The sequence below is a fragment of the Glandiceps talaboti genome, chromosome 6 (genome assembly GCF_964340395.1).
Source record: "Glandiceps talaboti chromosome 6, keGlaTala1.1, whole genome shotgun sequence".
NCBI lineage: Eukaryota > Metazoa > Hemichordata > Enteropneusta > Spengelidae > Glandiceps > Glandiceps talaboti.
This window is the reverse complement of record NC_135554.1, coordinates 16,779,875-16,804,255: the sequence shown is the minus strand read 5'-3', so window position 1 is coordinate 16,804,255 and position 24,381 is coordinate 16,779,875. Positions and strand designations below refer to the sequence as shown.

At 35.0% G+C, this 24,381-nt stretch overlaps 3 protein-coding genes across 4 annotated transcripts in view; 1 reads left to right on the top strand and 2 right to left on the bottom strand.

The window, feature by feature from the left end:
- LOC144436093 (glycine dehydrogenase (decarboxylating), mitochondrial-like) overlaps positions 1–12,494 on the bottom strand; it is a 63,840-nt gene extending 51,346 nt beyond the window's left edge. For both annotated transcript variants that reach the window (XR_013480929.1, XM_078124775.1), the window contains exons 1-2: positions 12,170–12,494; positions 11,668–11,746 (exon numbers count right to left, since the gene is read on the bottom strand). Coding sequence is in view for 1 of the 2 variants with exons in the window: in XM_078124775.1 (XP_077980901.1) it covers positions 11,668–11,746; positions 12,170–12,403 (313 nt within the window). In the remaining variant the exon portion in view is untranslated. The remainder of the gene's footprint in view (positions 1–11,667; positions 11,747–12,169) is intronic.
- A 3,952-nt stretch (positions 12,495–16,446) lies between these two features.
- Positions 16,447–19,869, top strand: LOC144436395 (vimentin-type intermediate filament-associated coiled-coil protein-like). Its single transcript, XM_078125190.1, has one exon. It carries the CDS (start codon positions 16,547–16,549, stop codon positions 17,063–17,065), a length of 519 nt encoding a protein of 172 aa, XP_077981316.1. The 5' UTR covers positions 16,447–16,546; the 3' UTR covers positions 17,066–19,869.
- Positions 19,870–21,675: 1,806 nt separating this feature from the next.
- LOC144436690 (ribitol-5-phosphate transferase FKTN-like) overlaps positions 21,676–24,381 on the bottom strand; it is a 5,495-nt gene continuing 2,789 nt past the window's right edge. Inside the window, exons 5-8 of the mRNA XM_078125538.1 lie at positions 23,899–24,161; positions 23,003–23,136; positions 22,506–22,630; positions 21,676–21,967 (exon numbers count right to left, since the gene is read on the bottom strand). Coding sequence (XP_077981664.1) covers positions 21,754–21,967; positions 22,506–22,630; positions 23,003–23,136; positions 23,899–24,161 — 736 coding nt within the window. The 3' untranslated portion in view covers positions 21,676–21,753. The remainder of the gene's footprint in view (positions 21,968–22,505; positions 22,631–23,002; positions 23,137–23,898; positions 24,162–24,381) is intronic.

The following is a 24,381-nucleotide window of genomic DNA, read 5'->3' as shown; positions in this document are numbered from 1 at the left end:
TTGTTCATGCATGTATGTTGATGATTAGAAATTTGAATAGTACTGCCAATCAACATGAATCTTGATTACAATGCAGAACACATCTATATATATATGCATGCCTTTGTCAATCAACATGTACATTGATAAGTGCACATCCATATGTACCTTGCATAGTACTGCCAATCAAAATGTATGTGATAAGTGCACATCCATATGTACCTTGCGTAGTACTGTCAATCAACATGTACATTGATAAGTGCACATCCATATGCACCTTGTGTAGTACTGCTAATCAACATGTACATTGATTTAATAGTGCACATCCATGTACCTTGCATAGTACTGCCAATCAAAATGTATGTGATTAGTGCACATCCATATGTAACTTGCATAGTACTGCCAATCAACATGTACACTGATTAGTGCACATCCATATGTACCTTGCATAGTACTGCCAATCAACATGTATGTGATTAGTGCACATCCATATGTACCTTGCATAGTACTGCCAATCAACATGTATGTGATTAGTGCACATCCATATGTACCTTGCATAGTACTGCCAATCAACATGTATGTGATTAGTGCACATCCATATGTAACTTGCATAGTACTGCCAATCAACATGTACACTGATAAGTGCACATCCATATGTACCTTGTGTAGTACTGTCAATCAACATGCACATTGATTAGTGCACATCTACATGTACATTACATAGTACTTCCAATCAACATGTGCATCATTAGTGCACATGTACATGTATATGTAATCATGATATACATGCCTTTGTCACTCAACATGTCCCTTGCTAAAAGTACATCTACATCTACATGTCCATATCTTTGCCAAATGATTAATAGTCAGGGAAGGAGGTCAGTTAATTTGCCAACTGTTGCAGAGCACATCAACTACAACATTCTATGACTACTAAATAGGTGGCATCCCCTTGAGATTGATAGCGTTTTCCCCTGAGGACACCTCTCTGTATATGTTTTCCTTCCCCAAAGGTTTAGCTAGTAGGATTCGTTAATGCACATCATTAGAAGCTCTGAGACTGACAAATTAGGCAATAATAGTTGACTTATAACAGGTGTGATCAAAACTTTAGAAACAGAGAAAAAAAGAAGCAATTTTTACAAAATTTTATGTTTCTAGTCTTGTTCACACATGTACAAAGGATTTGAGTTGATTTACGACTACAATTTCACAAGGACATGAAGAGGATTATTATAACAAATGGCTCTTTTTTTACTCTATCTATCTCTCTCACTTATCAAATTGTACAACGCAGACAGGTCTAACCTGTCACTCGCTTTTTTAAATGCACTTGCAACCAAATTACACCTTCAGCACAATTTTCTCAAACAAAACAAATGATATCATTCATCATATACTGCAGCACACATAAACAATACATATAAGCAACTCTCAACAGTATTCATTAGAAAGAAAGAAGGAAATCTGACATTACATGTATGTTCATTTGAATTTACAACGGCATGGAAATTATCTTATACATATTGATTTTGATGATTTGATAATGTTCTATATTCATAACTATATTAAATTATCATCTATGAGTAATCAATCAAATCACCACCTGCTACATGTCTATTCTTTCCCTTTTGATAAACTAATCTACATCTATACTGTCACCCATTACGATTCAATCCTTCACATAACAATCAAACCTACAAGCTTCCCATTAACAGCTTGGTTGATTATAAAGTGCAATCGTGGTTCAAATCTTGCATTGGACTTCAGTCACTCTGAAACAAATGGCAGAAGTGATGATCAAACCAACAACTTACAATAACACAAGCAAGTCAATCTCATCATGTACTAAACCATCATGACAGCATAGTTCAAGTAGATTTTCAAATTAAACCATCATCACGTCATAGTTCAAGTAGAAATACTTTACTATAATTTATAGCTTTTCACCACTTAATGTATACAACACTACTGCAGGTAAATGTCATCCCTTACAAATCATTACAATACTAATACTGTGAATATATTTTGCACCTTTTCTCCTGAGAGCTCATGGCACTCACAATTATTACTCCTGGCACGGATCAACGGCATCACAAATGTGACAGCATATATTTTCCTCAACTCCCTGGGGAGCATAAAACCAAGGACTCTAACCATTCAGAAACAAACAGCAGCGATGGGGCTCAAACCTGCAACTTGCAGATTCCAAGCTGATCACACTAACCATTCACCCATTATGACTCAACAATTATGGCTATCATTATCAGATATACTCCTTTTTTTTTGTCACATTAACTTTTTTAAAAACTTTTTTACTTTGTTGTGTCTGTTGTTTTTTGGGGGTTTTTGGTGGATTTATACATCGTGTGTGCATCTTTTATTTATTTCAGTAATTTCATACTATTATGTCAATTTGATAACCAGCAGAGGATAGATGATCACATTCCACACTTCTGTAACGGTGAAATTCACATGAACACACCACAGAAAGGAACAAGGGGCAATTTTCTAACACGCTATTAACAGACCAGTTGCCTTTCAAGCTCTTCTCCATCTTTCGAATAGCCCAATCCTTTCTCTTTACTGTTTTAAAATTTCTTTTCAAACATAAAATGTAATTATCTCAGAAATGTAATACCTTGATTCTATGGAAACCATGGCAACCATGGTAATTTGATCACTACGCAGAGATGTATTTTTTGAACTCTTTTGAAGTTATAACACAAGGAAGGTTGCTACCCTGAGGGTTTCTTTAACAATCTTCAAGAAACATGGTAACCAGAACAAGAAAATGAAAGAACCGTTCTTCACAACATACACAACCCTTATGAATTATGAATTGAATACATGTATAAATATATAAAGATATTTTCCATTCAGTTATGAATAAATGTACATGTATGCATATTTTAAAGTTTATTGCATACATATAATAAATCTACATAACACAGGGTCACATCACTAACTTTTATTGTATACATTACACAGGGTCATATCACTGTACCAGAATTTTATTATATACATTACACAGGGTCACATCACTGTAACAGTATTTTGTTGCATATATAATTTACATCACACACAGTTACATCACTGTAACAGTATATTGCTACATTGCATCACATCACATTACATTACAAATTTACATCACTTATGTAAATCATAAATGAACACTTTGTGCTTTATTACATTACATGTTGCATCATATCACATTACAACATTATATCGCACTACATTACATTATAGTGTATGTACACATTGTCGTAAATCACAGCCACTTTTACGGCACCGTCCAAGACTGCCTTTATTTCGCAGTGTCGCGGAAGTAAAATAACAGCTCTGGTTTGCGAGAATGCATGTACAGTACAGTACAGTACAGTACATTACATTGCATTACATTACTACAGTGCTGTAGATAATATTACATTGCGTCTCATTACATTCTTAATGTACATTATATTATTGATGCACTGGCTACTCCATTTCTGTATGCCAAACATGTAGTCTTCTAAAAGCGAATAACAATATTTCCTGTAAATAATTTAGAGTTTGAAGGATACTGTATAATTTATCAAATTCCATGACCCAGTGAGATCAAATATTTCTTCTGTGCACAAGTTTATACTTTGCATAGTCCCCCATAGCTACTAAAAGACAATGCCTGTATACTTCAAACACAAAGGTGTAAGTGGAATTTATGGTTTATTAAGATTTACTTGTACAAATAAAGAGGTATCACAACATACACTGCATTCATGGAAGCTTCTACCTCTATCCATAAATCTTTCTTCCCAGATAACTTTCTTTTACTACAGTACAGACATACATGGAGGGTATTTAGTCTAATGGAAAGATGCAGAGAAATCTAATACTTCTGGGAAAATCTTTCCTTCTAAATTGAGGTCCCTAGGCAAATCAACTGTCGATGAATCTTGAGATCTAGTTGCAATTATCAGATTAAGAATAGGAGATTATAATGTAATTTCTAATCTTAAGGCAATCTATGGAGACTGCATCTACATGTACAGTGCTTGAATTTAAGACTTTGAGTGAAATATCAGTATCACTCCACTCACATCACTAGATAGTCACTCACAAAATAGTCATTATCCCTCCACTAGCAATGCTAGTTCTAGTGGAGGGATAATCACTAACATGCTAGTAGCATGTTAGTGATTTTAACTGTACCCAGCAATTCTTTCAGTTTTTAAGTTTCCACTACATGAATTTATAAACATCTTAGTATAATCAGGAAGAAAAGAGAAACACTACAGCAACAGCTAGCATGAAAACATCTCTTTGTTAATTTAATTTTTTATAGAGGGGAAATGGTAAAATAATCACTTGTAAAATGATATGTGATATCAATCAACATTCAATAATTACTACTAACTACTAGTTGAAGGAACATTCAATATCCAAATTAAGTACCTTTTAATGACAATTATTTGTATGGAAATATTTGTAAAACTCATAAAATAAATAATTGTACCTAAAACCTGCCAAAAAGACAGGTCATGTACTTTATAGGAGAAATGGGGGTGCTTTGGTATTTCACTCATGAGACAAAATATTTTTTATAGAGACAGACAGACAGACAGACAGACAGACAGGCAACTTCAAATGCAAAAGAATCAATTAGAGAGGTATCGCACATAGTGGGGATGTAGAAGTAGACAAGTTACCATGTTGATTAAAATAAACAATTGAAGCCATTAAAATCATCAATTCTATGTGTAATTTTTTCAGCAGAAGCCCATTTCTACTGCTTTGTAAAAGAACACCATGCTTATCACTTTTCAATGGGATTTGGTAAAAGATCCTGCTGTGTGTGGTGGTGTCTGTTATTGTTAGTCTAGAATTGCAGTCTTTGTGTTAAAAACATCATGTCCCATGAGTGAAACACCAAGGCAACTTAAGTTCTCCTGTAATAAGATAGGTATATAAAAATAGATTGGTAGCAATAAACTGAGCAGTATGTACGTCAGTAAAACAGCTGTTGATCTAAACTTACACCATATAAATAGGGATGATCATACAGAAAACAGACTGACACTGTTCATTCTATTCATAAACATGGCATCATGAAATTCATCAGTGTAGCCAAAAGACTACATGTATCTGACCACACACTGGTTTGACAGTATAGCCCAGAGACTTGGCTATCTGACTTGACATACTGGTTTGACAGTATAGCCCAGAGACTTGGCTATCTGACTTGACATACTGGCTTGACAGTATAGCCTAGAGACTTGGCTATCTGACTTGACATACTGGTTTGACAGTATAGCCTAGAGACTTGGCTATCTGACTTGACATACTGGTTTGACAGTATAGCCCAAAGACTTGACTATCTGACTCACATACTGGCTTGACAGTATAGTTCTGGTAAATGACATTATTAGTCCAAACAGCCAGTCAGCCAAACCTCTCTGTCACTCATCACTGTTATCCTAGTAATCCTTGTATACAATGTCAGATATCACAAGTCACTGTTAACCTTCCTCAATGTCACACCAACACTATTTTTGTTGTCAAGTGAGGTCACAGGAAAACAGCAGCCTTGTTCTTTAGCATTGATTACATTATTCTATTTCCATACACAATAGTAGTCCAACAAGTGTCTAGTATTCTATGCTACCATATAATATCAAAACTGGTGTCAAAATTTACTTCAGAACAAAATAACCATATAATCCTCGAATCCACTGATAAGATATCACTATACAAAAACCCAGGATTGAAACCATGGCCTTTAAAGTGTAAGCTAAACTAGTCTACTGCAGCCTTTCAATTGGTTTAAATGTCCCACTTCCTTATACCAGGTGTTCTACACGCAGTAGCTATCCTATTTGCATATACAATGGCTCAGATCTGGCTTTCAAAAATCCAAGCCCAGATACATGCAGGACTATCTGGCTCAACAAACAACATAGCCAACTCTCTGAGGTATTGACATTTCCTCACAGCATGTGAGCCATAAGTGTGTGCCAAAAGGCATATACATGTAATAGAAGGCTTTGCTATATATATAGCACTCTCTAATCAAAAGTAATGAAAAACTTAACACTAGCCACCTATTTATGCTTCTGCTTGATGCTGTACAAAACACCTTGTGGTTATCACACACAAGTAAGTGTGGAATTGATGTCCTGTTGAATGCTTACAGTTTATGGTGAGCTCTGGTTAGAAGGTCTTGTAAGTTTATTTAGCAACTCATATAATTTACACACCACTACAGCACTGCATATAATTTACACCACACTACTGGACTGCATATAATTTACACCACACTACAGGACTGCATATAATTTACACCACACTACAGGACAGCATATAATTTACAACACACTACTGGACTGCATATAATTTACACAATACTACAGCACTGCATTTAATTTACACAATACTACAGGATCATTCATAGGAAACACCTCAGCGACCTAAATCATATAATAGTTGCCAGAGTCACATAAGGTCAAACTTCTTGTTTGATATAGGTCATTGCAGGCTTCGAGTTCAATGCTCAGTACTCACTTTACAATATCAAAGTGACAGTACCTCTAGTCATAGAGTGGAGTTGCTGCACCTCTCATAGACTTGCAAGTTACATGTAAACATACATAACACAAGATATGCTTATTCAAATTTACAAGTACATCGCCCTAACTTCCCTTTCAAAAGATTTTTTAATTTACAACTGACTAGGTGCAACACAAAAATAATAGAATCACGCCACACAGTGTATATTGTTCTTCATTTTATTTATGGACTGACTACATTTGTAGCTGGAGACAACATCTCCTTCAGATTGTTGACAAGAAGTTATACCCTGTAAATATCTTTTTACAGTTCTCCTAAATTATTGTGAGTTACTAGTCAATGACCTTCTCATCTGTTATGGTAACACAGGGACAAGTTTCCTTTGTGCACTTTCTCATTTGAATACAATTGATAGAACTTATGACTTGTCAACAGACCTTGAAAGTTATCCAATGGCATACCAGTGGCAGGATGTGTACATTTTCAGGTGAATATCCTAGCCTATATATGGATCAAAGAAAACTAGCCATCATTTCTGAACAACAAGGCAAACACATTTCTACAAACATTCCTTAGCAGGTTACATAAACGTACCCACTGTCACAGCCATAATTCTGATCTGAATAAGCATTCAAACACATACACATTTACTCCTTCAGAGATACAGCTTCATATCTGTCCTAAACTTAATTTTTAAACTAATATAATGTGACTAAGAATTGGTTAATTTTTTTAGAATATGTGGAAGATTGCAACATGGCAGGTAGGAAATAAACCATGTAAAGGATGACTTACTGAAAGTATCGGTAGTCGGTGAATATGTTTGAAAAAGGAGAAAAGTAAATAGTGTGTATCAACTCTTATGTACATTCCTGAAGTGATGGTGTTCTGCTGTGTAATTTCGCACACATGTGTATATATAAAATTTATAAATGTAAAAATGTTGAGTACTTCCTCTTTCAGAATATTTTTTGAACATTTAGTAACTACAATTTTACATAGAGTACATACAAACATACAACATTAACTTTATCCTTCCTTTTATTGTTAAGTCTAGTTGGGTCCATATATGGTATCATTACGATTTACATCTCCACTCACGTTTAGAGACCACGTAAACTGATGTTGGCATCCAGACTTTTTATTGTTATGTGTATGTCTAAATACAATGTAGGTGAAAGGGCTCACTTCAAAATCAACAAACTACACATAAAACATATTTGCATGTGGATAATAGGTAAGTATGTATCAGTGATGTCATGGCTCTAACTGTTGGTTGGTTTCACATTTACACAGAGACTTGAATTAATGTGAAACGAAAGGAAACAAAACAAAATGAAAATCAGTATCTGTTGGGTATCAACACTCAGTAAGTCTTTGTGACCACACCCCAATATCTGACAACGGATATCACTATTCAAGGTGAAACTTTCAACTTTTTATCATCTTTACTGGTGCGTCAGTCAACATTCTCAAAGAACATTACTATACATGAAGCTGAAAGAAGAAGTAAATATTCGATGTTCTAATATGCTAAAGTCATCTACATGTATATAAGAATGCAAAACCATTCTAAACAATCAGAAAATCCAAAGCTGGTATCCAAGCAAAAACTCAGAAGACGAACATTCAAGTCATCAAACATAATGGCTTTCACTTTTTATTCTTAGTTAAGACCTTGCAGAATCACCTTGAAATGTTTAGTTGACTATTAAACCAACCTTCATACAGAGCAAGTCATCATTAGTCACTGAGAAAGTCTACCACAAAGCAAGTCACTTCATAAAAATTCTGTGGTACTCACTTGAATGACAGCAACTTATGTAAATAATTATAATGACTAAACATTCAAACAATATATATGTAATCAATTCATAAATAATTTTGACATAATTTGAATAATTTATACCTTTTCAACAAATTTGTATACATGTTTACTTGAGTTCTCTAGATTTCAAAAAAAAAATTACTTTACATATCAAATGAATATTAATTAAACAATTGTAAAAAGAGAGAAAAGTAGAAATAATTCTACATCATGAATGGTATTTGTCATGATGACAGGAACGATTCATTGATTATATTTCTAGCACATTTGAGAAAATAGAACTTAACATTTCACAATCCGGCACTCCAATATTTACAAATTCATTTTTCCTTCTATTTCAACAGATCTCAACATTCTGAGTATGCCTGTACAATAGTTACCACGACAACAATATCAATTTTAATTCTTATAAAATGGTGAAATGTCAAGTGTCAACAATGTGAAAATCAGCAAAAAAATATATATACTTTATTTGAAAGATTAGAATCAAAACATGTGGCAAACAGTAGCTAAATACAGTAGCTACTTCAATGGTCTGTAAACATCTGCTGACTGGCCTGTCTACTCAACTGATGTGTGACTGTGCTAGATTACAAGTCTAGAAAACAGTCACAGCAGAGTCTCAGATCCACCACATAGACTATCTGAGTCTAACATATTAAACATTTATTTTTTTCATCAAATTGAGTATCATTTATTTATCTGGTAAAGTCATTACACTATTGTACACATTTCATTAATCAATAGATTTATCATTCCTTTAAGTTAATTATTTATACTTTCATCAACACACTTCACTTATTTACACACGCTAAATTTGTTTACTCATACATTCATTATTTTCAAGTGTGAATAATATCCATGCTGTGTTACATTTATTTCAGTACCTAAACATACCAGTGTATTTACTATGGCTTTATAACCTACCACATTTTATCAAAGGAATAAATCTAAATATCAGATAGTAACATTTACACAATTCTCTAATACATTTATCTTCTATTTTTGTGCACAACCCCAGTTCTAATTATGTGATTTTTTAACTACCTCTTATCAACTAAATAAATGAATCCTGATTTTCACTTTTATCATATTTGTTATTTTTTTTGTTCATCCTTTTGCCCTCATTTCTATCTTGTCTCTTTATCTGTAAATTTACTAGAGTCTCAGGAATAGTCACATTCCAAGGTTTGTATACATAGAGCATTAAAGTATCTGAATCTGAAATAGGCATACACGTAACTAAAAAAATTTGAACAAGGCTGTTGCATTTATATCGCTAGAAGTAATAGATATATCAACCCTGACATCACTTTGGCCAGCTGGTTGATTTAAATAACCTCGGTATATTTTCACACACTGCAGTACTTTTTCTCGTCAACTTAATTACCCTGACACTTGTTGTGCAGGATTTATGTTACACACCTTACACTTTAGGAGCCTGTATTTTATTGGATGTTTAATTCTAGGAATAGTCTGTAAGATACGACATCCGTGCCACGCTTTCAGTCTGCTGGGGCTGAACAACACAACCTATCTTACAGTCTATTCTAGGAAAAGCTCTAAACGGCTAATTATTGATAATAAGTAGCTTTATCTTATCTTCTGTTACTGTCACAGGGTTCATGTTGCTGTCACCTCATGTTATGCAGGAAGCCTTCTAATGTACACGTAGTTGTCAGTGCAACAATGAGATACAGTATATATGTATAACAATTGACATACAGTAGAAAGTCCTTGTATTTATTGTTACACACTTCCTCTTACGATAATAGAACAGTGAAATTGTTCCATTTTATAATTTGTTTCCTCTTCTTTGTAATTAGTGTGAATGAATTCAGGATATGTCATGTTGGTGCAAAGGAAAACAAAGTATTTTTGATATGTACAGACATGAACTGCAATATTATGGACAGCTAATATGTAATGGATAAATATGACGAATTGTTAATAAGTTTATAAGCTTTTTATACTCAAGTGAAAATACTTGCATAATAACTGTGATTAAACTATTTTCAAATGATTTTAATGTCACTGCATGCTTTCTATCACAGTCAAATCATCTGATGTTAAAACAGTTTATTGCACAGTAGATTTCTTCAACTTTGTTGGTACATACCGGTAGAGTAAATTACGTCATGTGATTGTTCATAAATGATATCTTGATACCAGGTTTGCAAGTGATGGCTAGGTGTGCTCTAATAAGTACAATACTATGAGTACCTTGTATATATGTATCATAAACAATGCCCAAACACATTTAAACTCAGTTTGTCCTTTAATGTATAAAATGTATGACATGTGATGACAGATGTGCAATATAATCTTTTCTTCTTTCTACAGCTCTCACAGTGTATCAATCAATTTGTAAATATCTATGATGAACCTATCTGTACAAAAACGAGAAACTTCCACTTGCAATACTCAGATAAGTGTTCATCAGAAATGAAAATTATTATTTTGGAATCAAATTTGATCTTGACCCATTCAATCAGTTATTTATATCTAAGACCGAAACCACTCATATTTCAATTAGTTGGGGTTTTTTTTAGCTGTCTATGAGTTAAGGCTACACTTACTCAAACTTGTTTAGGGCAACTCAGAAATATAGGTCACATTTAAATTTGCCATCTAACTAGCCACAATGTATACATCTATCTCATTATCTGCTTTAAATACCTGATACAGTGATAAGAATGTTGGTACCTCCCAAGGACAAACATATGGGAAATGAGGTTACTGCAGTTCAAACTCAAGGACCATTTGAAAACAAGTCATGTGCACTACCAACTAGGCTACCCAGGCCATCATAATATTCACTAATGGAAGGCCACCCAACTTACAACATTTAGTGCCATACACTGAACATTCCCCAGTTTACTATCCCCTGGTACATCTGATACCATACCACTGATATACACCCCACTCCCCACCCCCATTTACCTCATCAGAAGCCTAACAGAGAAGGCAAAAAGTATGCTGCATCAGATCATCTCAATCCAGACCAAACCGACGACCCTCTGAACACTAGACAGATGTACCTGCATCTAGTGACTACCAATATATTGTCAACAAGATCGCAGACAACTTGCACTGTTGTCGCTGACAAAATAGATGTTCATACATTGCATTGCTAATTATTCTTGTTTGTGTACTTTCATTGTCTACTTTGAGGGCGATAACAAATTATATACTTTCACTAAAGAGTATAACAATTTACGGCTGAACTGCTATGAATGAACAAATCACTAGTCACTGCTATGAATAAACTTTTTTTGTCAAGACTTTTTAAAAATAAATTACCAAATACTTACAAACAGCAGGTTCCAGATCCAATTCTCGCTCCAATCTAATATTGTGGGGCACAACTTTATCAATAAATTCGTCAATATTCTAAATAAAAGAAATGAAGATGACACAAATTGGTGAACTGCGGACGTATTCTTTTGTATTTTTTTTTTTGTATACCGCCCCCATCGCACACCGGATACCATTTTTAATACACATTCACAACTTTATATTTTTCAATAAAAGTGGGAAAAACATTTTGAATTCAATAATAAATGGTACGAGAGATATAGTTCACTAAAAATATTGCTGTTTAGTGAAGATTCTGTTTTACAAACCCATAGGAAATTGAGATCAAGGACACATTTCGGTATTCTTACGAAACGGGTCATGGATGACATTTGCCTAGTACATAACAATGCATACGGTGTGTGCCAATTGTTTTCCTAATATGGCAAGTATGAATTGGCGCAACGCAATGGCACTGCGCAATGGCATTATCTCAAATCGACGGAATTTTTTCATTACCTTCATTCCCAGATATTCCAGCATTTCTTGTCTTTCTTTCTTGTTTGGACCAATATGCCTGTCGGCAAAGTCATCGTGTCGACGATACAATCTTTCGAGCGCAGACGACGAAGAGCTACTGCTGCAAACTCGCACGGGTTGTACTGTAAACTTCGCGGGAAATGACTTGCCAAGTCCACGACCAAATTTTGGTGCAGCTCGCGTTATCCCAACGAGTTTCGATGCTCTGTACATGTTGTCTGAAAATTGCAAGTGACGAGCTAAATTAACCTTAAAAACACCACAAACTCTATCACCTGATGATGTTCGCCAGCTCGAACCTCCCTGCCGACGACCAGATTTCAAATGCAGCCACAAGAGAAATTGCGTATCTCGTGACCTTCAGTCGTAGTCATGTGATCACAGTCGTCCTGTTATTGGTCGATTATTTGACGTCAGATACACACCCCCTACCTCATGTACCTGTTTATTCGATCAGCTGATCAGAAGTGTTTACGAAAATGTGTCAGTCAATATGGATTGTGCAATTCTCCAACGTGTACCCTTGGCATCTTTATCGGCCATATGCTGCAGATTCCTGAACATAGTAAAACAATAAAAATTAACAACTTTAATACTAGAAGTTAGACCATCGTAACTAAAATAGAAAATAGAAGCATTGGAGATCATCGAACGCAGAATTGACAAACAGAAACTTAGTAATATTAGGGATCGGACATTTTTAAACGGGGGGGGGGGGCAGGTGTGGGTTTTTTGGGGGGGTCATTTTGAAAAATACCACTTGAAGTGGGGTCACATTGAAAAGGACAAGATGGCTCCTGAGCAACTGTAATTTGTCAAAATGCACCCTATCTCTCAAATAAAATATTCTAACATTTAGTATTGGGTCTATAGTATTTTTAAGAATGGCAAGTTGTGTATTACGGTTAATTACGTTTAGGGTTAGCTTTCATTTTCAGTAAAAAAAAAATAAAAAGTCATCACTGGGTATATACACGTATTGACAGCAGTTTTAACTGGGCAATTGAACTTGCCACTTGTGTTTTAATCAATTTGTCATTCTTAAGATACAACTTATTCTCAATGAAATTGTAGACGTATTATGGTATTAGCTACATCTGACTGTACCATAAAATATTGAAAATAACGTACAATTTATATTAATACAAAGTGTGTAGTGAGTTGTATTTGATTTCTTGACGAATTACATAGATTCTAGATAAACATGTACACAGAAAACAAAAATTAAACCAAAAGTAATAATGTGTTCAGTGTTCTCTTAATAAATAGCAATATTCAATTATATTCATATGTTGTTATAGTGACATCCCATAGTAAGACCTATAAAATGGTGTTAAAATATATAAGGTGTGTGTGTGGGGGGGGTAAATATTTTTTTAATGTTGTTTTTACTGGGGGTCACTTCGGCTTTGGCCATCGGAGCTGGGGGATCAGTTTGGGAAACCCATCTGCAACTTCAAAACACCGTCCGCCTCCGGCTCCCCCCCCCCCGGTCTGTTAAAAATGTCCGATCCCTTAATATTTTTATGTCGGTGACATAGCGAGACATGTCTGTACCAACATGATTCAAAATTGATGTAGGAATAAGGATCGATTCCTGTAGTCACCTGTATTCCCTTCCTATAGAATAAAAAACAATATGCGAAGGAAATAAAGGAATCTATCGTTATTCCGGATTTTAGTTTGAGTCTGTACAAGTTTCCAACACAAGTGTATACAAAGAACAGCAACTGACAATTGCTCTTGTTCTGAATGCACGTACTCGGGGCACGCTATGTCGATTTTTTAAAAACTGCCAACTGTTCTCATATTATTATAGCATACAACAATTTTCCTTGTCTGATATCACCCTGATTAATACTAAGAGCATTGATACAACTGTCAACATGATTACATCTTTAAATGTTCAACAAGTGAAAGTTACAGTACTCAATAAATACACTTACCTATCCCATCCTGTTCAGGGTAAAAGGGTGTCCTCGGTTTCTTAATATTGATTTCCTCAGGAAAACTACGCTATCTAGGAAGTAACGAAAGTTCAACTGATAATAGTACCAACAACGACCATTCCTGGCCCGGTATGTACAGCTCACATATATATCCGATTCACTCTTTTGACTTTATCAAGGAGTCTCCACTCCTACCCATTTACGGTCGGAAGATGAACATCACTGTCAAAATCAAACGACGAATTTATTATATATATATATATATATATATATATATATATATATATATATATATATATATATATATATATATATAGGGAAGAAAAGAAAGTGAATTTTTTTCTTGATGACGTCGACAGAATTGAGGACTGTCGCACTTGCACATAAATATGGATTCGATATATATGGCCAACCAACCAATCCATCTTCAATCTTTACTGTATGTACGTTCTATTCGTTTATCCTCGGATAACTAACTACTAGTATTAAACACCACTTGTACGAGTTGGTTGTCTGGGGTTTCTGCGATTTCAGGTACCGGGCCTCTACATACGAGAAACACTGAAGTACGCGATACATGTACGCGATCAGTGTACGCGAAACGGCTTGAAATGGTACTGAGCCCTCTAGTGTCAGACAATGAGATTTCGATTAGCAATCGTTTTCAGAAACATCCTGTCACAACTTGAATGTGCGGAATTAATAAGTTTAATACAAAATGTTAGTATCTTGAACTGATGAGATTTAAACCAACGCGAGAGCGTAATCATTTTACACAGGATTCAATTGCACAATCTGATAGAACATTTTCAAGCACTGAATCATTAAAATAATTACGTAATAAAAAATGAAAATGATGTCAGACCTCATTTTATGGTATACTTATATTGCGTCACTGATAAAACATAAGTTTTGTGCAAGTCTGGTACATGTATTTTATGAAATATGAACATACAATTCACAGTGATAACAATCTTTCTAATCACCAGGGGAACAATTGTTAGGTTCAAGATCGTTGAGGGCTGTGCAACACTTATCAGATGCAAGCTATCTTTTGAGACATTGGCCCTTGACCTCGACCTGGGGGGGGGGGGGGGGCAATTATCAAAATCAAGCCACTGTACGTGTACCTATCACAGACATATTGTAGTGTTTAATTTCAGTGTTTTATAAGTATCTGTATCTATAAGTTAACTGAGGTTCGGTAGTTTTAGGAACATTGATGACTCTCCGTCTCGAAACCAACACAAATAACATCTTTAAAATAGAAGTTACCGGTATTTATTATATCTATTTTAAAGATGTTGTTTGTTTTGGTTCCACTAATAGTGGATTTATCAATTGCACAGATTAAATATACTAAGATAGCAAGATAGACGTGTAACAGCCTCGTTCTATCAAGTCGATATCGTGTTCCCGTCCCAAGTAAATAACGCAAACAACAACGGGAACAACAACAGCAACAACAACAACGACGACGACGACGACGACGACGACGACGACGACGAACAAACGAACGAACAAACAAACAAACAAACAAACAAACAGACAGACAGACAGACAGACAGACAGACAGACAGACAGACAGACAGACAGACAGACAAACAAACAAACAAACAAACAAACAAACAAACAAACACACAAGCAAGCAAGCAAGCAAGCAAGCAAAAGAACAAACGAACAACCAAAAAACAAACAAACAAACAAACAAACAAACAAACAAACAAACAAACAAAACAAAGCAAAAATCGCAGAACAGGAATGTACTCCGACGGGTTCTCTGAAATCGTGTCTTTAGCATTCGAATGTGGTAAAAGAATAGGCGAATGCAATCATGGCCTATCATCCTTACGTCTTTCTAGTTTTCATTATCACCGAGTCTTCACAAACAAATCAAAGACATGTTAGCTACGTTCAGCAGAATACGAGAAGAGAAGATTCAAATATTCAACCTATAATTTTAGTGAAATCATCATGTCAGCCTATATTTCAGTATGAGTGATTGATCAATTGAATGACTGACTGTTGCAACCCCTGGTTCAATGCAACCTGTTGAATGCATTTCACAGTAATTTTTCTGGTTTGTTTCGCCTTAAATAAGTTTTCTTACTTATCGATTTATAGAAAAGTTACAGTTTGGAAAACGGATAAAACATTTTACTCGTGTGTACTATGTCACGTAAGTTGGATGGGATAGGGATACGCCGTCTGGCCGGTCGGATACGCCAGGTGTGAGCACGCCACCACGTGGTGGTGACCTTTGGTCAACTGACGTGTCTACACGATCACTTCCGCATAATACTAGTATCATGGATGTGGATTATCCATACGGCTGGTAGCGACCTCATCCATAGCACCCGAAATTCCGGGAATCTTACGATTTATGAAGTAACCTCTTTTATTCAGCATGAATTTTAAAGGTTTTTCACCATCTCGATCGAGCATAAGGGAAGCGAACGATCATTTACAGGCATTGTATAAGCGAGTTGATGACCTTGAGCAAACTGTGAAAGAACAAGCCGAATCTATGATAAAAAAGGATGAACAGATGCAAACAGCTCTGAAAGAAGTTTCCCAACACAAGGATAAAGAAATCACGGAACTTAGAAAAACTCTTGAATCATCGGAAGCACAGCTACAAAGACTTTTAGCAACAACGAGGGAGAAAGATGCACAAATTGCACACTTACTGAGCAAATGTCAGCTCCTGGACGATATCTGTATCACAAAACCTGCCTTGGAAAAGTTACTCTCTGCCTTCGAAAAAGTCGAGAGTTTTTCACGTGGTAGCTCGTCTTATGTGTCAGCAAAGTTACATTCAAGTTACAAAGAAAACAATGCTCTTCAAAACAACACAAGACATTTCTCCATTTCCGATGATGAGGCGGATTCTGTAGATGGGAGCGAAAATGGCGTGTCGAGTTGATGATCGTGGTCATGGTTGAACCATGCTGGAACCATGGGCTTATCACATGCGCTGCAACCATCGCGGTCATAGTGGTGGCAGATACTATAGATTAGAGACAGATAAGTTAAGATTGTCGTCACCAAGGTTCACGATGAACTGCACTTCCAAGTCACTCTGTCTCTGTCCCTTAGCTATGTGTAAAACTTAGTAAGGAAAGGATTGAAAAAAAGTTACCACCAAAGATAACTCAGAGATTTGGTTATCTGACTTGACATACTGCCTCAATGAATGATATTGTCAAGCCAGATAGTCAAGTCTCTGGCTACGCCAAACAGGGTTTTACTGGGTTGCATGCTTTTTTCATTTTATCAAATACACTATTTTAGTAATGGGACTTTCAAAGGTCTATTTCAAAGAATGAAGGGACAGTAGTCAGTACTCCTGCATTGTGTCCACATACAGGCAGGACAAGCAAAGGTCCAAACACGCCAACCAATAAGATGCTAAGTATTGTAAGATTAAAATTGTGCCTTGCTACATTGGCCAGTAATTTAACAAAGTCTTAGATATTGGTCATGTTGTTCCTTACAATACAAGTAGATGATTTAGGGTTGAAGTGATATGTATCAGAACCAACAAAATTCAAACAGTTTTGGAAAATAATGAAAGAGGAATCTATATTTGTCGTTTTACTAGGATTCAGTACATTTAACTTTGGTGCCTTAATTACCTTGAAATGTAAACGATACCAAATAGAAACATTCTCTTTACTTCAGTGTAGAGCTATATTTTAAAATATCAGAATATATATATATATATAGTATTTTCACTGTGGAGAGCAGTTTCAAAATATGGAGTCAGAAAAGAGATTTTAAAAAAGGTAGAATAGCAGGTGTTGCACAAATACTCTAGTTGCATCATGCTTGCTGTGCAGTGTTTCTATAATCATGACAACAAAGTTTCATAAATACATTTGTATATGGAATTTTTTCTAGTTTTTAGGCATAGTGTCGGGAAATAATGTGTTACAAATTTATCATGAGATATTTTCGTCAATGTAGACTGATTGTACACTATTGATTTGAACCTTAGTGAAATACTGTAGGCTGTTTCAGGTACATTAGGCTATATAGGACTTGGGAGTTTGAAGTATCACATGTAAAGGTCAAAGGTCATCTTGTACTACAAGTTCATGGACTGTTCTAGTTTGTGAACCTTGCGACCCCCATCTGATCTGATTAAAATCTGATATGGAAGTAGATTTGATTTTCACTATTCAGTGTTGGCGCCCTCTGTACTCATCCAGATATTAATAATATCACGTGTGACAAAACTAAAATATTAGAAATGAAAGATGTATGTATGGTATAACGTCTTGTTTCACCTTTGTTGACCGTTACATTCAGTGATGGCTGGTGGCTGAAAAGGTCACATGACATGTTTTATCTGTCAGCTGATAGGTCACATGACATGTATCCTACAGACTATGAGATGTGATACAAACACAAATCAAGTTCTGTTTGGCCAACAACAGAAAGAGAATTGTTTCTGGTCAGGACATGTTGTCTAAAGTAGTGTGATGACGCAAATTTTATTTTTTTTTAAATTGTTTCTTTTTAAATTCTCAACAAACCTGTCACTCAATCTACTATTTATGGCAGTTGCAAGGATATTTAGGTGATGCGCACACTGACCAGAAACAATTCTCTTTTTTTTCATTTTATCAGATTTTTATCAAATAGAGCATCAAGAACTATCATTGGGGCATCCATACTTAATTCTACGTTTCTCAATAACACCTGAAAAATGATGGATCAGTCAGTATTTAAAATTAGTAAGTGTATGTGTACATATTTGGGGATATTTTGATTTCATTTCATAAATATTGTATTTTATCCATCTGAATGACTTAGAAATGACAATTAAAAAAAGTCAGAAGGAAACCCTGAATCATTCGTTTTATGAAAATTCCCAAATTTCAGCAATAAATGATAATTTTTTGTCAGATATGTGTCATCGTACGATCAGTGATAATGTAATTTGTTTGTAATCCTGCCATAGCGGGGGTCGCCAGATCGAAAACATGTATAAGGTCGGTCCGGTCGTGAGAAACATGGAATAAGTATGGCTGCCTTTGTACAGTTGGCTAGTGTAGTAGTAGTGTGTCATTGCACACAAATTTGGCCAACACTTGTTTATATATTTGGATTTCAATTTTCGCAAGGTTTGGATTTGACCGATTTTTGTCGTTTTTTCAAGGTTTGAATTTCACCATGAAATATGTACTGAACTGACAGACTTTGATTGGCTGAGGTGATGATGTGCCATGAATTGGGTGAAAGATTGTCAGAATTTTTTTAACATGAGTCAACACCATCCATTTTTTGGCTTGTTGTAACTGAAAAAACAAAAACATATCAAAGCCCAGCAAAATAGAATATAAACAAATTTCGAAATTATTTAAAGTACAAATTTAAGAAAGTAGGTGGTGTTTTATATGGTATATATGACCTAGTAGTATAGCTCTAGTATGTGTGGCCTGACACAACTATCATTTGTAGGGGATTATCCCGCTATTCATAAATCGAAAAGACAGCCTGTCGCTGGTTAAACCGACAGATAAACAAAGACATCTGTAAATGTACAAAACACTTTATAGTTAACCTGAGAACTGATTCTCACAATATTGTAATATTGGAATGATTTGTCCTCTTTCATTTCACAGAGATTTTCATGAAAGTTGATACATACGATTTTATGAATGAAATACTATGAATTGAAATGGACATTGTGAAATAAACATTACATGAATTATTCATGATTGGCGAAATTAAATATTTTTTGTTCAAAATTTACTTGAAAATTTGACAGATTATTTGCCGTTTCATTTTACAGAGTTTTCATGCAAGTTGATGTACTTGGGTCATGAATTCATAAATGGGATTCTAGTAATTAAAACAGACACACAATGAAATATATATGAATGAATTATCTCTATGATTGGTGAACTCAATTTTGCCTTTAATTATGAAGACAATACACATAATTTTGTACTCTAGTATTTTAGATATGTATTGACCTTGAAAAACAATATTGAAATCATAAAATGTCATTCCTGTATGTTTTTCATGCACTGACAGCTATACTTGAAACAAGAAGAAAATAATGTGAATTTCACACAAGTGGAACAGATGATTTATGAGAAAAAAATAATTGATATAGAAGAAATTTACTGTATTCTGTCACAGCCTATAAATTGCAATGTCTATGTAACAGCCTGTGGGATTATAAATTTACATATTGAATATCTGTAGGACTAGAGTACTGGAGGAAAGCTGCATTGTCACACACTACTGAATTTGTCAGTGACAGTTTTAGTGTATTCTCATTTCATAACCTTGTATACTTCTATCTCTTCTTCTGTTGTAATTCACATCTCAGAAAATTCCAGACTTGTCAAATCTACCATTTTTACCGAGTGTGTGTATGAAAATTATTTTGATATCTACATATATTCACATCGAGTGTAGATAATACCTTGTATAGTTAGTGACAGAATTCACAGAATGGGAAATGTAACAGTGAATATTGTCATTTGTATTTCTATCGTTTGTTACATGGCCAATCAGTATTTGCTGTATTCCAACACAAGAGGGCGCCAAATTGCAGCAATCAACCAGGTGAAAGATATCCATACGTCATTTATATGTTCAATGGTTGTCTGCAGGGTTGTCTGAGTCCATACATAGCCACATTTAAACATTGTGAGTTGTCAGAGTTGGTACATAGCCACATTTAAACATTGTCTGCTTTCACAGTGAGTTGTTAGAGTTGGTACATAGCCACATTAAACATTGCCATCACAGTGAGTTCCTCAAAGTTTCTAGAAAACCTTACAAATGCAAGATGAGCTAACACAGTGAATTTTTGTGTTCCAAAATTGTGACATTTAAAATGAAAATATGTTTCAATAACATGACTCTTATTACACCATGGCATATTTGGTTGCTAGGTAACTCCTCTTCAAAGCTATGAAGTAGTTTGGTTTTATAAAATGATACATATCATATAAATGGAATGGCAGTGCAGGCAAGGAGTATGAAAATATAGCTGTGAAAAAAAAGGTGATAAAAACACTGTAGTTAAAATTTTATTATCAATTTAGGCCTGCTTTATTTCTAAAAAAAAGCCACAACTTATGGTCAAATTCAAATTATAACAGAAAAGTTTCTAAAAGAAAATTTCCTCATCACTCCCCTTCATGGTTTCACACACTTGCATGAGCGTATACACACAAAAAAGTCCCTCCAAAACACATACATACACCCTCGTGCACAACCACACACCACACACACACACATACACACAGACAGACGGACAGACTTAAATACATACATACATACATACATACATACATACATACATACATACCACACACCACACACACACACACACACACAGACAGACGGAGACTTAAATACATACATACATACATACATACATACATACATACATACATACAGTGTACATAATATACACATACACACCATGAGTGAATTCAAGCAATACTTCAGCAATTGCATATTGTACAGTAAAAATGATATTTTTAATAGAATTTATTGCAGCATTTTAAAAACATTCCTTAGAGTTAATAGTTCACCAGACTTAAATAACTTCTGACCACTCCTCGTCTGGCCATTAAGAGTTCACCAGACTTGAATAACTTCTGACCATTCCTCCTCTGGCCACTGGCCATTTTCTCTCACATTTGGAGGACTGCTTTTCCAATCCCATTCATACACTCTCTTGTTCCAGTCTTTTCCATAGTTTGCCTCAATGTAGGACTGTGTTTCACACGGAACTCTAACTTTGAGTCCAAGGAATTCAGTCCAACAGAGTGTAAATTGTGGAAATGTATACCTGTGAAAAAAAGAGAAAGAAAAAATATGACTATATATGTATGAGTGAGTGAATGTGTGTGTAAGAAAGAGAGTGTGCGTGTGTGTATATATGTGAGTGTGTATGTGTTTGTGTGTGTATAATTGTGTATATGTGTGTGTGTGTGTGTGTGTTTGTGTGTGTATGAATGTGTGTGCGTGTTTAAGTATGAATGTGTTTCTGTATGTATGTATGTACTTGTGTGCACTACTTGTATTTGTTACACATGGAAAACAAAGTCAAAGCGTTTGAATAAATAATTATGGTATGTCAAAACAGTCTCAAAATTTGTGTATTTCAATGGTTATATTCGAAGTGCCTAGGTAACATTCACTTGAATTTCCATTGCATTTCCATGGTAATCCCTGTATTTGTGTATAGCCATGGTAACACTTCACGAATTTCCATTGTTTTTCCATAGTAACATCTATGATCTTGATGTAGTGCTCAAGTAAAATCTTAAATTTCCTTAGTATTTCCATGATCCTTGTATTTTTTGCATTGTCTTGGTAATACCTACTTGAATTTCTTCCCAGTGCTAGCCTGTGTTCCTCCGTTCCACATGATTTCATCTTCTTCGTAAAAGAAAAACATATCAAGTTTGGTATCACCACTCAGAAAGGACAATTCAAAACTATCTTCAACCTGAAAATGTATCAAAAAATAATACCTAATAAATTCAGTGATGTAAAAATTTCAAAATTTGTTACTTAAACTTTTATACAGATAATTCTTGTGTTGACAGTATAAAGAAGTAAGTTTGTGTGATGGAGGAACCAAGAAAAGGATGTACATAAGTGAGTATATTGCTAACCTGAATCTGTAGTGAAATACCTGTACATCACTAGGAGTTTTGACGAACCTAAAAGTTTATAAATTTAGATTTAGTTTGGTTATATCATATTTCTCATGGAAAGATTGCCTCTTCTCAATTTTTTTCAAAAGAAATATTTTCATGTAGGTAGTCACACAACCATGAATGTGAAGTTTGTCCTTTTACAGAAGTATAAACTTTACCTTGCCAAATAAATGTTTCAGGTTCAACCCATATCTGTTGAAAGTTGGTATAATCCTATTTTGGTAGTCTTTGATCCAAATACCAAAATCTACGTCTTGGCTGTGACCTATGACCCCACATTCACGAAACCAACCTGTGACAGAAATTCAACAAATTGCAGACTATTTTAGCCAAACCCAATGTGTTAGAGACGTTTGGTGACTTAACTTCTGATAAATTCAACAAAGAGTAGGCTTGCTCAGAGAAATTCAACAAAAGGGGTAGCTTTGTGCCTATCTCTCCTGAAAATCAGAGGCAGAATACCGAAATATCTTCAAATGGTTGCGATCCCAGACTAACAAAAAATGTACATTAGGACTATGAAAAATAAAGATGGTATTACATGTAAAAAGAAAAAGACTTTGGGACTATAATTTGATAGGACTAGTGTACATTGCTACTGTGTTTGCCAAAGGAACTAACTATACTAATGCATTAGATTCACTTTTCATTAGAAACATTGAAAGTATTGTCAGGAAAATATTTCCCTTGAATGAAACAGATGCAAGCAAACAATTTGAAAATAAATTAAGGCATTAATGGGTACAGAATATGAGAACATCAAAAGCTCCTTGTATTGGTGAGATGAAGAGAAGGGAGATATATCAACTAAATTTTTTAACTGAACTCTGAGCAATATACTTGTGACCTAAGGGTTTTACCACTTCTCGCCTTGGACTTGAAGTAACAAGGCCTCTTAGGTCATGTGTGTTTTCCTTGGATGAATGAAGAATTATACCGTTCAACTACACAGCTGACAAAATTTCATAAGATCAAGGAGCAAAAACAGTGTGATGACTTTCTTGTGTTTGCTGCCCTCAGTGGTGAGATTTCAAAACCTTGCGGCATGACTTACCTAAACAGGTGCCACTGCTTAACCAAAAGCGGACACCAATTTGATCTAAGAGTTCTTTGCCCTGTGTTAGGATTCTCTTAGCTTTCATTTGAAATTCTTTTGTTGTGTCTGAGTTATCGACACCATTCTTTTTTGTGAAGGCTTTGGCTCGTTTGTAATTACATTCTATAAACTTAGAATTAGGTAATTGTTGTAAAAATACTGCAGGATATTTTGGTGTATACAACTTCAGACTATCAAGACGGATTGATGCAATCTCCATTCTGGGGAGAGAAAAAAAATGAAAATTACAAAAACATTGAGCTGAAGAAGAGAGGGTCAAATATTAATGTTGTTTTGATGCAGTGCCTTCACACAAATTCACTGTGGTGGTAGTAGTATGAAATCACCAATGCTTTAGATGTAAAATTATCAACATAACAATATGATGGTAGTGGTGGGATCAGGTTGACCCCCCCCCCCCTTCCCCCCCCCCCCCATGTA